The sequence below is a fragment of the Coregonus clupeaformis genome, chromosome 37 (genome assembly GCF_020615455.1).
Source record: "Coregonus clupeaformis isolate EN_2021a chromosome 37, ASM2061545v1, whole genome shotgun sequence".
In the NCBI taxonomy this organism is placed as follows: Eukaryota; Metazoa; Chordata; class Actinopteri; order Salmoniformes; family Salmonidae; genus Coregonus; species Coregonus clupeaformis.
In genome coordinates, this window is record NC_059228.1 from 29,590,202 (window position 1) to 29,606,126 (window position 15,925).

The 15,925-nt window shown below is 42.4% G+C and overlaps 1 protein-coding gene across 1 annotated transcript in view; it reads left to right on the forward strand.

Moving 5' to 3' along the window:
* The window catches only part of LOC121553239 (V-type proton ATPase subunit B, brain isoform-like), a 41,199-nt gene that overhangs the window by 18,539 nt on the left and 6,735 nt on the right, over positions 1–15,925 (forward strand). Inside the window, exons 3-9 of the mRNA XM_041866266.1 lie at positions 318–416; positions 513–606; positions 1,181–1,258; positions 2,037–2,176; positions 5,164–5,265; positions 9,252–9,349; positions 9,571–9,694. Coding sequence (XP_041722200.1) covers positions 318–416; positions 513–606; positions 1,181–1,258; positions 2,037–2,176; positions 5,164–5,265; positions 9,252–9,349; positions 9,571–9,694 — 735 coding nt within the window. The remainder of the gene's footprint in view (positions 1–317; positions 417–512; positions 607–1,180; positions 1,259–2,036; positions 2,177–5,163; positions 5,266–9,251; positions 9,350–9,570; positions 9,695–15,925) is intronic.

A 15,925-nucleotide genomic window follows, 5' to 3' on the forward strand; every position in this document is an offset into this window, starting at 1 on the left:
CTGGTATGCAGATTGTTTGTCACTGATCATTTGGACAAATCATGGTATCTCAATGCTCGCATCATTCGAATTTCGGAATCATGGTATCTCTTAACGTCGCCCCCAGAACTTAATCGAGCATCTGATGCAATTACGCACGAATTTAGTTCTGTATTTCCGAGTTTACTTCTCTATAATCATTTGTGTTCTGGCTTGCTTATTGATATTCTTATTCTCTGCAGGGTTAGCCTTATTCTAGGCCATGTATGTTTCCTGTTTTGAAAGACCGAAAGAAACATGTTTGTTAAATTGTGTTTTTCCACCTTTTTATGTGGCAGTTTCCCAGGTATGCTGAGATTGTGCATCTGACTTTACCTGATGGCACCAGGAGGAGTGGCCAGGTGCTGGAGGTGATTGGCACCAAGGCTGTCGTACAGGTGAGCCCCCCCCCCCCCACACACACACATACACACACACACACACACACACCACAAACGACTCAAAGATACTGTTTAATTTAATGTCATTTTCAGGTGTTTGAGGGGACATCTGGTATTGATGCCAAGAAGACGGCCTGTGAGTTCACTGGTGACATCCTGCGCACACCTGTGTCTGAGGACATGCTGGGTAAGATGAGCCCTCCACAACAAGCTGAGTGGCATCCCGTGGGCGCTAGGCAGGAGGAAGCATGAAATCTACCGCTGATTAAGACTTAATTAGGCTGCTCTACGTCTGTTTTCATCAATCTGTATAACTGTTTCCTCCTCCCCCTTTCTCACACAAAGAAGAACATACCCTGTAAGCTTTACTCTCTTAGTGTGCTTAATACAATTGTTCTGCTCCATTTTTACCTCGCCTCTGTTAATTCCTCAATTTGTGTCCTGCATTGAGTCTTCCCGCTCGTGACTTAGGGGAACAAAACATTTAAGAAAATCTGAGGCTTTTAGGACCTTTTGTAAATGTCACACAACAAGGTCAGGTGTATTTGAATAGTAGAGAGTGAACCATCTGTTGCTAGAGTATTCTGAGTAATGGGCCCAAAATGAATGAAAATGTTAAATACAGTATCTCCGCTATTGGCTGAAACCTGAAATAACTGTTCATATTTATTAAGGAATCAGAGGCAGATATACTTATGTTGATAGCAATCCATGTACTATGAAATTAAACCAATCGAGAATGTCTTTCACTTTTATTTCAGGACGTGTTTTCAATGGCTCAGGCAAGCCCATTGACCGTGGCCCCACAGTGCTGGCTGAGGACTACCTGGACATCATGGGTAGGACGGAGCTATAATTCAGTTCATTCACGATGAAGACAACTTGTCTGTCGAAATGTTGCTTATTAGGTTATTAAATGATTGCATCTGAGCTCCTAGAGTGTGCAGCTCTCCTTTTCTTTTTCAAGCATTCACCAAGTTAAAAATATTCCTAGATAACATTGTCTGTGTTGAAATGAAATTGACCCCAACCCTGACATGATAAAAAAAATAGAACCATGGTACCTTGACTATATTCATAATATACTGAGCTCACAACGGATAAGCGTCCGTCCCTACTCTGCTAGTGGACCTAGATGTGAAGCTGTACTTTAGCTTGTATAGTGTGATTTCAGTCTTTAGTTGTATCTCACTGCCACAAGGCCAATATTGACTGTTGATCCCACCCCCGAGTCCCTTTCACATGTAGCATGCCATCGTGTAGGCATGGCATCCCAATGAATAGATGACTTGAAGAGGGTCATGAGTCTTCCATCTTAAGGGAAACAATGTGTTTGACCCTGATTTCTGGTCTGACCTTTCGTTCCATCTCTGCACCATGTATTGCTGTGAAACCTTATGGATTTTGTACATCTCCCACACGTGTACTTTCTAAAACCTAGTTTACCTGTGTGCAACTGCGCATAGTGTAAATAGCTGAATTAAAACTATTAGAAGGCCAACTCTACCATTTTTAAACCCCTTATATTACATCGACCTGTCCAATACCTGGGTTGGAAGTGGCTTACCTTCTGGTCTGTGTTTCTGTACCTCTGCTGTGACCTCTTCCCTGTCCCAGGCCAGCCCATCAACCCTCAGTGCCGTATCTACCCTGAGGAGATGATCCAGACTGGTATTTCTGCCATCGATGGGATGAACAGCATTGCTCGAGGACAGAAGATCCCCATCTTCTCCGCCGCCGGCCTGCCCCACAACGAGGTACGATGGAGACGCTAGCTCTGGCAAGGCTAGGCCACACAAACACATAAGCTATATGTGCCTTAGGCTGCATTTTGCCATATTATAGCCTCAGTCAATAGCATTGGAGAGGAGTTTCTAACACTAACAACAGAACAATGTGATCTGTAACATTAGGCAGTTCATTCTGTTAGACGCCTCAGAAATTTGCATTATCGCAGCCAGGGGATTCTAATTTAGTGTAATCTGTTTTGGTTTGTAGTAATCTATTCTTCTGTGCTTTATTTTTTTCTGTCAAACACCCCTTGTGGAGTGTTGTGCTCGCACTTAAGTGTGCAAGTGAATGCGTGTATGTGTGCGTGTGCACGTGTTTATTACCAGCAACTTTAAATTATTAGTGCTAATGGGCTGAGGAGATTTTGTTTTGTCCCTGTGGTGCAGAAACAGCGAAGTGGGTCAGGAGGACATCTCAGAAATCCACTGACATTTTACTGCCTGTGGAGGGCATTTTCTTATTTCACACAGAGCCTCACCCTCTCTCTCCATCTCCACACACAGGACTACAGAATGCCAAACACATCTACTCATTTTACTGACTACTTGGAGTCAATTGAGAGCATAGGTCTTGTGTCCTGTGCGGCTCAGTTGGTAGAGCACGGTGCTCGCAATGCCAAGAGGTGTATGTTTGATTCCTGCTGAGGCCACCCATACATAAAAATGTATGCACTGCTAAATGACGTATATAGCAGTGTTCGCACAATCGTGCGCCTGTCACATTTGATAGTCTGTGTATCAGACACACTGTTAACTAGACACGTGTTCTCATTTCATTTTAGGCTTATATTAACAGCCTATTTAGTCAATGGTATTATTTTTTATTTAACCTTTATTTAACCAGCTAAGACCCATTGAGGTTAAAAACCTATTTTGCGAAGGCGACCTGGCAAGAAGGCAAAACAGGGAAATAGCAACGTGTACATAAAATATTACAGAAAAATACAAAATGAACACAAAAGACAGTGTCACAAGTTACAGATACAATTGAAGATTAGAAACAACTGCAGCTATCACAAACAGTGTTGTCAATCAGAGTCTTAAAAACAGGCAAGGACACTAACACATTTAACCTACTAAAGAAAAACCTGAAGGTGGCATAATACCATATTCTAAAGCACTACTTAAAATCTTTTGAATATGTCAAAAATGATTTAGTTTTAAGTTAATGTTATTGTGCCATGAAAGTTGCTAACCTGCCTCTAAGTATGAGTCAGATCCATGCCTCTGTGTTGTTGTTAGTTATTGGCACATGGCAGCTGTCTGGACTTCCCATCTCAGTTTAAAAATAGAATTGACCAACCAACCCCCCTCCCCCCCTGAGTTCTTCTGGTGCCTTGAAGTATTTCATTAGGATTTGGACAAATGAGAGTTGCAACGATTTGCTTGTACCAGACAGTCATTTTAAAATCTGATTAATTGGAATAGTTATCTTATTGTTGTGAAGTGCCACAGTTGGCCTACTTTGAGTGAACTCAAGTGAATAGGACATTTAGCAACTCGAAGGACAGTGGAAGTTGATAAATGCTTATTTATTGTTCAAATTAAAACCAGTGCATTTTGGCCTTTAGCCTTCATCAGGGTTTTACCTTTGACTGAACCTGAAAAGAGAGGAATGAAAAAGATCCGTTGGTCATTGCCAGCTTGACTTTTGTTCATCTAACTCAATTTTGTGAGTTATGGCACGACATAGGGGCAATGTGCTGGGCAGTGTCAAGGAAGTCAATCATTCTCCATTCCAACATATTCTTATTACAAGCCTCGTTCTGTGTCAGTTTGATCATTCTCTACTAACCTCTCCACTGAATCTCAGGGACAAGATAAGAAATATCAGTGCTAAAGGACTAACCTAAAAAGTCCAGACCGACAAACTATTGCACATTGACTTTGGAAAAGAGATTTTAAGAGTTTCAATAGTTCATATATACAGTCTAAACAAGTTTGAGAGTGTGCCGCATAGTTTCATGAGTTCATATTGTCATATCAGACAGTCTGAAGGGAGGCTATTTTCTAAATCCTTGGAGAGAGAGCTGAGGCCCCCTGGTTGAACTGGTAAACGAATTAAACCAATAAGACAATGATGGCGAGAGGGGATTAGGCGATTGTGTGAATGGCACTTATTAATATAGGATCGTAGCCCAGCCATGAGGCTGTTAACGCTTGAGGTGGCTGTCCTCTCACCAGCCATCACAGTTTGCAAACAGCCTCATTATGACCTTCAGGCCAGACAATAGAGGCCCAACACTTGAGTTTTTTTTGTGTTCACAGAAAGCCGTGTTGTTGGTCAGGGCAGACTGCCAAATTGAAACATGCGCGATCAGATTCTGGCAGAGAGGGAGCCTCAATCAAATGCATAGAATCCCACTGAAGCAACAGGATGACAACGATTTTGGGCAGTGTATATAAAAGAGAAAATCCGGTCCCTTTATTAGCAACTGTTTTGAATGTGAATAAAATGAAGATCCTGCAATCTGGAAGTGCATGATCAAAAGAGGGTGGTTGGATGGAGCGCCCACTGTAGAATCCCACTGTACTAAAAACGGTGAACAGGGTACGCCTTGTCTGACTAATGATGCTGGTCGACTTCTCGCGTCACTGGAATGGTATAAAGCGCTTCTCGTTTCATTAAACAGATGTCATGGGGTCATTTTTGCCGCAGTTCTCTATGGGCCAGGTGTCTCAGCTCGGGGTGCACTGAGAGGTCAGCCCGGATCAACAGGCGGCAACCATTACATTAAGCGATAAGCGTGAAATTCCTCCCCTCTAGATTCCTAATCACGGAGTTGTTCTTCAACTATGCACACCCAAATACCCCACACGCAACGCTCCAATAACTAGCTAGCTGGACGGGGCACTCGCTGATGTCCAAACATTTTTAATAGACTGGCTGTTATATCAACGTGAATGTTTCAAGACCTCATCATTTTTAATCCTGTGTATGTTTTGGTTCTCAGATTGCTGCCCAGATTTGTCGTCAGGCCGGCCTGGTGAAGAAATCCAAGGATGTGATGGACTACAGCGACGATAACTTTGCCATTGTCTTTGCCGCCATGGGGGTGAGCTGAGCGGCACTAGATAGACAAAAATGTTTCTCTCTTTATCTGATCTGTTTTTTCCTCTAGTGTTAGGCTAATCCCTCCTCTTAACCCCACCGTGACACACTCCTCCTCTCCTTTTCTCACTCTCATTCACCAGGTGACTTAGCGTTTAAGTCCCCTGTTACGTCTGCTCCTCTGAGCAAATTCTGGCCACGACGACAGGTTATTATTCAGCCGTCTTGAACACATTCAGCCTGCCAGTATCAAATTCTCTCCAGTTCAGCTGCTCTGCTCTTGACTATTTAACACCGTTTGGGGAATCTTCTGTGACCTGTGGCAGAGATGTTAGTGACCCCCACCTCTGGCCTTCATTATCCTCTCCCTGCTGATGGCAAATTGACACACCATTGAGGGCTTTGTAACATAAGTACTAACTCTCTAAAAGGGTAGTGGAAATGCAATGCATACTGGCAGACGGGTATGAAAAGGGATTAGGAAATGTTTAAAGCGTATGCACCAGTTTGGAAACTGGTAATATACACTGAACAAAAATATAAACGCAACATGTAAAGTGTTGGTTTCATGAGCTGAAATAAAAGATCCCAGAACTTTTCCATATGCACAAAAATATATCTATATGCTTATTTCTCTCAACTTTTGTTGTTTACATTCCTGTTAGTGAGAATTTCTCCTTTGCCAAGATAATCCATCCACCGGACAGGTGTGGCATATCAAGAAGCTGATTAAACAGCATGATCATTACACAGGTGCACCTTGTGCTTGGGACAATACAAGGCCTCTCTAAAATGTGCAGTTTTGTCACACAACACAATGCCACAAATGTCAAGTTGAGGGAGCGTGCAATGGCATGCTGACTGCAGGAATGTCCACCAGAGCTGTTGCCAGAGAATTGAATGTTAATTTCTCTACCACAAGCCGCCTGCAACGTCATTTTAGAGAATTTGGCAGTACGTCCAACCGGCCTCCCAACCGCACACCACGTGTATGGCAGTGGGGTTATGGTATGGGCAGGCATAAACTACGGAAAACAATTTTTGTATTGATGGTAATTCGAATGCACAGTGATACCGTGACGAGATCCTGAGGCCCATTGTTGTGCCATTCATCCGTCGCCATCACATTTCAACATGATAATGCACAGCCCCATGTCACAAGGATCTGTTCATAATTCCTGGAAGCTGAAAATGTCCCAGTTCTTCCATGGCCTGCGTACTCACCAGACGTGTCACCCATTGAACATGTTTGGAATGCTCTGGATCGACGTGTATGACAGCATGTTCCAGTTCCCGCCAATATCCAGCAACTTCGCACAGCCATTGAAGAGTGGGACAACATTCCACAGGCCACAATCAACAGCCTTTTTGTCCACCCGCCTCTTGAAGATCGACCACAAGTTCTCAATGGGAGCAAGGTCTGAGGAGTTTCCTGGCCATGGACCCAAAATGTTAATGTTTTGTTCCTCGAGCCACTTAGTTATCACTTTTGCCTTATGGCAAGTTGCTCCATCATGCTGGAAAAGGCATTGTTCGTCACCAAACTGTTCTTGGATGGTTGGGAGAAGTTGTTCTTGGAGGATGTGTCGGTACCATTCTTTCTTCATGTCTGTGTTCTTAGGCAAACATGTGAGTGAGCCCACTCCCTTGGCTGAGAAGCAACCCCACACATGAATGGTCTCAGGATGCTTTACTGTTGGCATGACACAGGACTGATGGTAGCGCTCACCTTGTCTTCTCCGGACAACGTGTTTTCCGGATGCCCCAAACAATCGGAAAGGGGATTCATCAGAGAAAATGACTTTACCCCAGTCCTCAGCAGTCCAATCCCTGTACCTTTTGATGGGTACATTTATTTTTAAATATTTTTTTTATCTGTTTTTATTGCTCGCTTGAGTAACCTGGGGTGGCAGAGTGCCATGTAGTCATGGCTCTATTTTAATACTGTGCATTTCCCAGCCTCTGTTCTGTACCTGGGGACTGTGAAGAGACCTCTGGTTGCATGTTTTGTGTGGTACCGATGAGTGTCCGAACTGTGTGAGTGTCCGAACTGTGTGCCAACTGCTTGAACAGACAGTTCGGTACCTTCAACACCTCACACAAAGGCCAATAGTGATGTAATCAATCTCTGCTCCATTTTGAGCCAGGAGAGATTGACATGCATGTCTTTGACATTCACCCTCCGTGTACATTTTAAGTGCAATATGTGCTGCTCTGTTCTGGACCAACTGCAATTTGCCTAGGTCTTTTCTTGCCGCACATGATCACACAACTGGGCAGTAGTCCAGGTGCGACAAAACTAGGGCCTGTAGGACCTGTCTGGTTCATTTGAGATGTCAAGAAAGCAGAGCAACGCCTTCTCATGGACAGACCTCATCCCTTTTTTTAGCAACCTTGGAGTCTATATGTTTTAACCATGACAGCTTGCTATCTAGGGTTACACCCAGCAGTTTAGTCATCTCAACTTGCTCAAACGCCACATTATTCATTAATGGATCTAGATGAGGTTTAGGGTTGAGCGAGTGATTTGTCCCAAAAATATGCTTTTAGATTTATAGCACCAGCCTATTGCTAGTTACCCATTCTAAATCTGACTGGAGCTCTATGTTAAAGGTGTCAGTTATTTATTTGACTGTCGTAGCCGACATGTATACTGTTGAGTCATCCGCGTATATAGACACAGGCTTTATTCAAGGTCAGTGGAAGGTCATTAGTAAAAACTGAAAACAATGGCCCAAGCCGGCTGCCCTGCGGTACACCACACTCAACCGAATTGGTATTAGTCTTCCATTAAAGAAAACCCACTGTGTTCTATTAGATAGGTAACTCTCAATCCATGATAAGGCAGAGGATGTAAATCCATAACACCTACACTTTTCCATCAAGAGGTGTTCTGATCAATGATGTCAAAAGTTGCACTGAAGTCTTAACAAAACAGCTCCCACAATCGTATTATCAATTTCTTTCAGCCAATCATCAGTCATTTGTGTCGATGCCGAGCATGTTGAGTGCCCTACCCTATAAACATGCTGAAAGTCCGTTGCCAATTAGTTTTCTGTAAAATAACATTGTATTTGATCAAACACAATTTTTTCAAAAGTTTGCTAAGCACCGGTAAGACTGATTGGTCGGCTGTTGGAACCATTTAAAGGGTGCTTTGCTATTCTTGGGCAGTGGAATGGCAAAGCACAACACAGGGTGCATTGGCCAATTCATTGACAACTTCAGCTTTAGCTTGCTTATATAGAGTGGGTACTAACTACCTGTTTGCTGAAATGGGTGCTAGAGGGTGAAGTTCATAATGTCGCTCGAGCACTTTCACGAGGTGTTGAAACCCCCTATTCTTCTCAACCACCGAAAATGGGCGCATATCCGCAGCTATAAACAAACCAGTCGCTCTTATAATTTCTTTGGCCCGGTCAGAATCAGCTGCGATGGCTGCTTGAATGTAGAGGGGAGTTGCCATAAATCCAGTTAGGTGTATTTTTATGAAATGTTGTAATTAGGAGGTTGTTCCTTCACATTTTGTGATAGCGCATACTTTGGTCTATTTAAAAAAATTGGTCTGTTAAAAAAAATATTTGTGGAAAGAAAAGTTGATTATCCCAGCTTTCAAGAATCCCAGATGTATTTTTATACGGACGGGGAAAAACTGACTTGGTGAGAAAGGGCCTTAACACTTAACCATGTTTTCACATAACATCAGAACATGTAAAATTACCCTGAGTAGAAAGCTACTGAACCAGTAAGCTGCAACATAATTTGCAGTACATTGCCCTCTGTTTAGGAAGAATTTGCTCTAATTTCTTGTGATATTTGCAAACGGACACTCTCATTTTTCTGATATAGGCCTGTTTTTTTTTTCTTGTCCGTGGGCGATTCTTATACAGTATATTCCTGCTTTTGTTGAAGAATGTTCAAGGCCTTCTACTGTCAACTTGGTATGTAATCACATCTACCTTTTTTTCCCCTAACCTTCTATCTTTTCAGGTGAACATGGAAACTGCCCGCTTCTTCAAGTCGGACTTTGAGGAGAATGGATCCATGGACAATGTTTGCCTGTTCTTGAACCTAGCCAATGACCCCACGTGAGTTTATGTGCATAAGCTCTGTGCCACATCAGTAATGGACTAGCTTCCTCCTATAAGTAATAATTGTATGGTACATCTATGGAATCAGGAATTCAAGGCAATAACGTGTCTGTAAAATATTGCTGTATAAAGGCAAGCCTGTCATTTTCACATTTTCAACAGAGTATTATGTTAATGGTGGAAACCTTTAATTCCTTCCTTGGTCTTTCCTTTCTCAGTATTGAGCGCATCATCACCCCTCGCCTGGCTCTGACCTCAGCTGAGTACCTGGCCTACCAGTGTGAGAAGCATGTCCTGGTCATCCTGACTGACATGAGCTCCTACGCCGAAGCTCTGAGAGAGGTGGGCAACCAAACTAATTCAAGGAAGTCTGGTGTTTACTCCTGAAAAAACCCTCATACTTTCTTTTTGTGAAGTGTCAGACTTGCACCTTAATTCTGTATAAGTTTTAGAGCCATAACTTTTCTTTTGATTATGGGTCGCAAAATCAATATGCCAGTTAAAGTGTAGTCAATACAGCCTACATGGTTGTGATATTGAAAACCTCCACATCCCACAAAAGATGACCTTGACACAGTAAATGAGGTGAGGAATAATCTCAGAGGTGGGGTATGTGCATTCCACGTCAAGGAAATACATTCGGGGTGGAAATTACACCTAGGTATCTGAATCAAGGTTTTCAACCTGAAAGATGTTACATGGCCTCATTTGTATGACCGAACAGTATTGTTAAGAATCCTATGCAGGTTGTTAGCAGATGGGTACATTCTGTAAAGATTATGGTCCTCCAGATAGTGTCCACACTCCCACCTTCCAAATCTTCAATGCTGCCTTCTATTATATTGGTCCTCAATAGTGGAATAAGTCCATGAGTTTTGAAGGCTCAAGTGTGTGAAGACTTAAATAACCTTCCTTAAGCAAGAACGCATATTATAATACATACAGTGGGGGGAAAAAGTATTTAGTCAGCCACCAATTGTGCAAGTTCTCCCACTTAAAAAGATGAGAGAGGCCTGTAATTTTCATCATAGGTACACGTCAACTATGACAGACAAATTGAGAGAAAAAAAATCCAGAAAATCACATTGTAGGATTTTTTATGAATTTATTTGCAAATTATGGTGGAAAATAAGTATTTGGTCACCTACAAACAAGCAAGATTTCTGGCTCTCACAGACCTGTAACTTCTTCTTTAAGAGGCTCTTCTGTCCTCCACTCGTTACCTGTATTAATGGCACCTGTTTGAACTTGTTATCAGTATAAAAGACACCTGTCCACAACCTCAAACAGACACACTCCAAACTCCACTATGGCCAAGACCAAAGAGCTGTCAAAGGACACCAGAAACAAAATTGTAGACCTGCACCAAGCTGGGAAGACTGAATCTGCAATAGGTAAGCAGCTTGGTTTGAAGAAATCAACTGTGGGAGCAATTATTAGGAAATGGAAGACATACAAGACCACTGATGATCTCCCTCGATCTGGGGCTCCATGCAAGATCTCACCCCGTGGGGTCAAAATGATCACAAGAACGGTGAGCAAAAATCCCAGAACCACACGGGGGGACCTAGTGAATGACCTGCAGAGAGCTGGGACCAAAGTAACAAAGCCTACCATCAGTAACACACTACGCCGCCAGGGACTCAAATCCTGCAGTGCCAGACGTGTCCCCCTGCTTAAGCCAGTACATGTCCAGGTCCGTCTGAAGTTTGCTAGAGTGCATTTGGATGATCCAGAAGAGGATTGGGAGAATGTCATATGGTCAGATGAAACCAAAATAGAACGTTTTGGTAAAAACTCAACTCGTTGTGTTTGGAGGACAAAGAATGCTGAGTTGCATCCAAAGAACACCATACCTACTGTGAAGCATGGGGGTGGAAACATCATGCTTTGGGGCTGTTTTTCTGCAAAGGGACCAGGACGACTGATCCGTGTAAAGGAAAGAATGAATGGGGCCATGTATCGTGAGATTTTGAGTGAAAACCTCCTTCCATCAGCAAGGGCATTGAAGATGAAACGTGGCTGGGTCTTTCAGCATGACAATGATCCCAAACACACCGCCCGGGCAACGAAGGAGTGGCTTCGTAAGAAGCATTTCAAGGTCCTGGAGTGGCCTAGCCAGTCTCCAGATCTCAACCCCATAGAAAATCTTTGGAGGGAGTTGAAAGTCTGTGTTGCCCAGCGACAGCCCCAAAACATCACTGCTCTAGAGGAAATCTGCATGGAGGAATGGGCCAAAATACCAGCAACAGTGTGTGAAAACCTTGTGAAGACTTGCAGAAAACGTTTGACCTGTGTCATTGCCAACAAAGGGTATATAACAAAGTATTGAGAAACTTTTGTTATTGACCAAATACTTATTTTCCACCATAATTTGCAAATAAATTCATAAAAAATCCTACAATGTGATTTTCTGGAGAAAAAAATTCTCATTTTGTCTGTCATAGTTGACGTGTACCTATGATGAAAATTACAGGCCTCTCTCATCTTTTTAAGTGGGAGAACTTGCACAATTGGTGGCTGACTAAATACTTTTTTCCCCCACTGTACAGTCAACTAGAGTATTCTTCCTAGAACTATTTTGATAGAATGTGTTCCTTTGAACCACACACCCCAATTCCTGATTGTGCGTGCATGCATGTGGTATTTTTCTGATAAAATGCATCAGTTCTTGGTATGTCACTCAAGTACATCTTAAACATAAATATAATAATGATTTAACTTGTATTGCGCTTTTCATTACAGAAAATAATCTCAAAGCGCATAACAAAAACAATTTAAATTGAGATGGTAGAGATGGAGATTTAATGTCTCTATTTGGCTTCTGATGAGTTGATGCAGTTTGGATTGGAAAAGCTTTAGTGGAGGGGTCATCGACGGTACAGCCAGAGAGAAACAAAGACAGTGTGACAAACAGGCCTGGAAAGCTTCATTAGTGCACCACTTCTGCTTCTCCGATGGCCAGTTCCTCCATAGGACCCGCTCTTCCATAGGTACTGGTCCTCCATTGCCGAACATGAGGCACCCACCTGGGTGATGCCACAGCTGCTGAAAAGCGCACGAAAAGCCACCATCTTGGCAGTGGTTAATAACAGTCCCTGAGCCTCTGCCATCTCTGGACACAGCATGCCGTACTTGTTGTAATTCTTCCCAACAGATGAAACTAAAAGCTGGGGCTGCATTATTTGAATCCAAACAGCCAGCCAGCTAGCTAGCTATAACAAAAAAATTGACTTGTCATCCCAATTCCGCAACTCTGAGAGTCAAGACCACGAGATGTAAGTGATCAACCCCCAGACCAGTCAAACCCCAAAATATAATTAATTAGGCTATGGAGATGACATAGCCGAGTACAGACAGAAGCATGTCTGTTCTACGAAATATATTCTCAAATAAATGCCATGTAATGTTATTTAAAACAAAACCAGACAACCCCAGAATAGTTTACCTATTTACCTAGTCGGCTTGTGTGTTCTATGCGAGATAAATAGGAGGGAAACGTATTTTGACAAGCAGTCAATGCACAACAATTCTTAATGCATTCGTGGAAAAACACTTTTGAAAGCAGTTTTGGCCTTTGTTAAAAAAGAGGGGGATCCCAGTTTTACATTGCTACCACGTTTATTTCTCTACTCTTTCAATTGCACTTCGCATCGTTTTACAAAAGTAGTTTTACGAGTTTCAAGCATGGTTTAGGACCCCCTAAGCAAGGGGACTGGAATTTGTCAAACTCTGTTTAATACAAGTACACAATTATCCTCGTTCCGTAAAAGCATGATGGTCATGACTTTCTTACATGAAAAGGGAGGTTAACAATCGATCTGAGATCAACTTAAGTTTCAGTCATGGGACTTTTTTTTGCTTTAACTCCTGCCCATATGTTATAACTAGCACAGAATCCCCCAGCAATAGGAACACTATTTCAAGAATAAGTAGTTTGGACTACCAAACTTTGGCTCCTAAACATCTCATGAGGTGTTGGCCAAGTGAAGTACTCTCTAATGTCCACTTCTGTTCTCAGTGAAAGGCAGAATAGTGTGACCTTCTGCCTTCTGGAAAGGCCTTAACTTATTTCTCAGAAGCTTAGTGTGAAGCTTTCTGTGGTGTCAGACCTTCTCAACTCTTTCATGCCTGTAATATTCATTTTATGTAGCAGAACATGTTTCAATATTCCAGCCGCACAACGAGAGTTTGAAATGTTTTTTATGTTCATCTGAAAACATAGCTCCCTTTCCTCGTTGTCTGTCTGTAACCTTGGGCACGTGCTGTTTCAATAAAGCGTTGGCTAAGACTCAGGCTTGTAGGGTATTTAACCACTTACAAAGAGCGACAGGGGCATTAACGTTTAACTTATTTTTCCATTCACCCGCTCGAAGGTCGAGTTTCGAATTTAATCCGCAGTTCATCTCCATCCTCTGGAGCTCAGGATGAATACAAGTGCATTTCTGCTCTGAATTCAACTAACTGAACAATTTGAACAGTGATTGGCTTTGGCCTGGGTTCCGAGTCATTTATTTTATACCAGGTCTGCTGAGAAAATGGCAGCGCTTGACCTCTCTTTTGTTGATTTGAATAACACTTCACACAAAAAATAACAAAAATAAATAACACTTCACAACAGGTGATTAAATGAGAATATAGTACAGTATTATTAGTCAACTCCAATTCCTATTATTTTGTCCTCCTATAGAGTGGTTTTATTTGTGTGTATTCATTCATTCATTCATTCATACAGTGAGGGAAAAAAGTATTTGATCCCCTGCTGATTTTGTACGTTTGCCCACTGACAAATAAATTATCAGTCTATAATTTTAATGGTATGTTTATTTGAACAGTGAGAGACAGAATAACAACAACAAATTCCAGAAAAACACATGTCAAAAATGTTATGAATTGATTTCCATTTTAATGAGGGAAATAAGTATTTGACCCCTCTGCAAAACATGACTTAGTACTTGGTGGCAAAACCCTTGTTGGCAATCACAGAGGTCAGACATTTTTTTGTAGTTGGCCACCAGGTTTGCACACATCTCAGGACGGTTTTGTCCCACTCCTCTTTGCAGATCTTCTCCAAGACATTAAGGTTTCGAGCCTGACGTTTAGCAACTCGAACCTTCAGCTCCCTCCACAGATTTCCTATGGGATTAAGGTCTGGAGACTGGCTAGGCCACTCCAGGATCTTAATGTGCTTCTTCTTGAGCCACTCCTTTGTTGCCTTGGCCGTGTGTTTTGGGTCATTGTCATGCTGGAATACCCATCCACTGCCCATTTTCAATGCCCTTGCTGAGGGAAGGAGGTTCTCACCCAAGATTTGACGGTACATGGCCCCGTCCATCGTCCCTTTGATGCGGTGAAGTTGTCCTGTCCCCTTAGCAGAAAAACACCCCCAAAGCATAATGTTTCCACCTCCATGTTTGACGGTGGGGATGGTGTTCTTGGGGTCATAGGCAGCATTCCTCCTCCTCCAAACACGGCGAGTTGAGTTGATGGCAAAGAGCTCGATTTTGGTCTCATCTGACCACAACACTTTCACCCAGTTCTCCTCTGTATCATTCAGATGTTCATTGGCAAACTTCAGATGGCCCTGTATATGTGCTTTCTTGAGCAGGGGGACCTTGAGGGCGCTGCAGGATTTCAGTCCTTCACGGCGTAGTGTGTCACTAATTGTTTTCTTGGTGACTATGGTCCCAGCTGCCTTGAGATCATTGACAAGATCCTCCCGTGTAGTTCTGGGCTGATTCCTCACCGTTCTCATGATCATTGCAACTCCACGAGGTGAGATCTTGCATGGAGCCCCAGGCCGAGGGAGATTGACAGGTCTTTTGTGTTTCTTCCATTTGCGAATAATCGCACCAACTGTTGTCACCTTCTCACCAAGCTGCTTGGCGATGGTCTTGTAGCCCATTCCAGCCTTGTGTAGGTCTACAATCTTGTCCCTGACAACCTTAGAGAGCTCTTTGGTCTTGGCGGAGAGTTTGGAATCTGATTGATTGCTTCTGTGGACAGGTGTCTTTTATACAGGTAACAAGCTGAGATTAGGAGCACTCCCTTTAAGAGTGTGCTCCTAATCTCAGCTCGTTACCTGTATAAAAGACACCTGGGAGCCAGAAATCTTTCAGATTGAGGGGGTAAAATACTTATTTCCCTCATTTAAAATGCAAATCAATTTATAACATTTTTGACATGCGTTTTTCTGGATTTTTTAGTTGTTATTCTGTCTCACTGTTCAAATAAACCTACCATTAAAATTATAGACTGATCATGTCTTTTCAGTGGGCAAACGTACAAAATCAGCAAGGGATCAAATACTTTTTTCCCTCACTGTACATACATACATACATACATACATACATACATACAGTGGGGGGAAAAAGTATTTAGTCAGCCACCAATTGTGCAAGTTCTCCCACTTAAAAAGATGAGAGAGGCCTGTAATTTTCATCATAGGTACACGTCAACTATGACAGACAAATTGAGAGAAAAAAATCCAGAAAATCACATTGTAGGATTTTTTATGAATTTATTTGCAAATTATGGTGGAAAATAAGTATTTGGTCACCTACAAACAAGCAA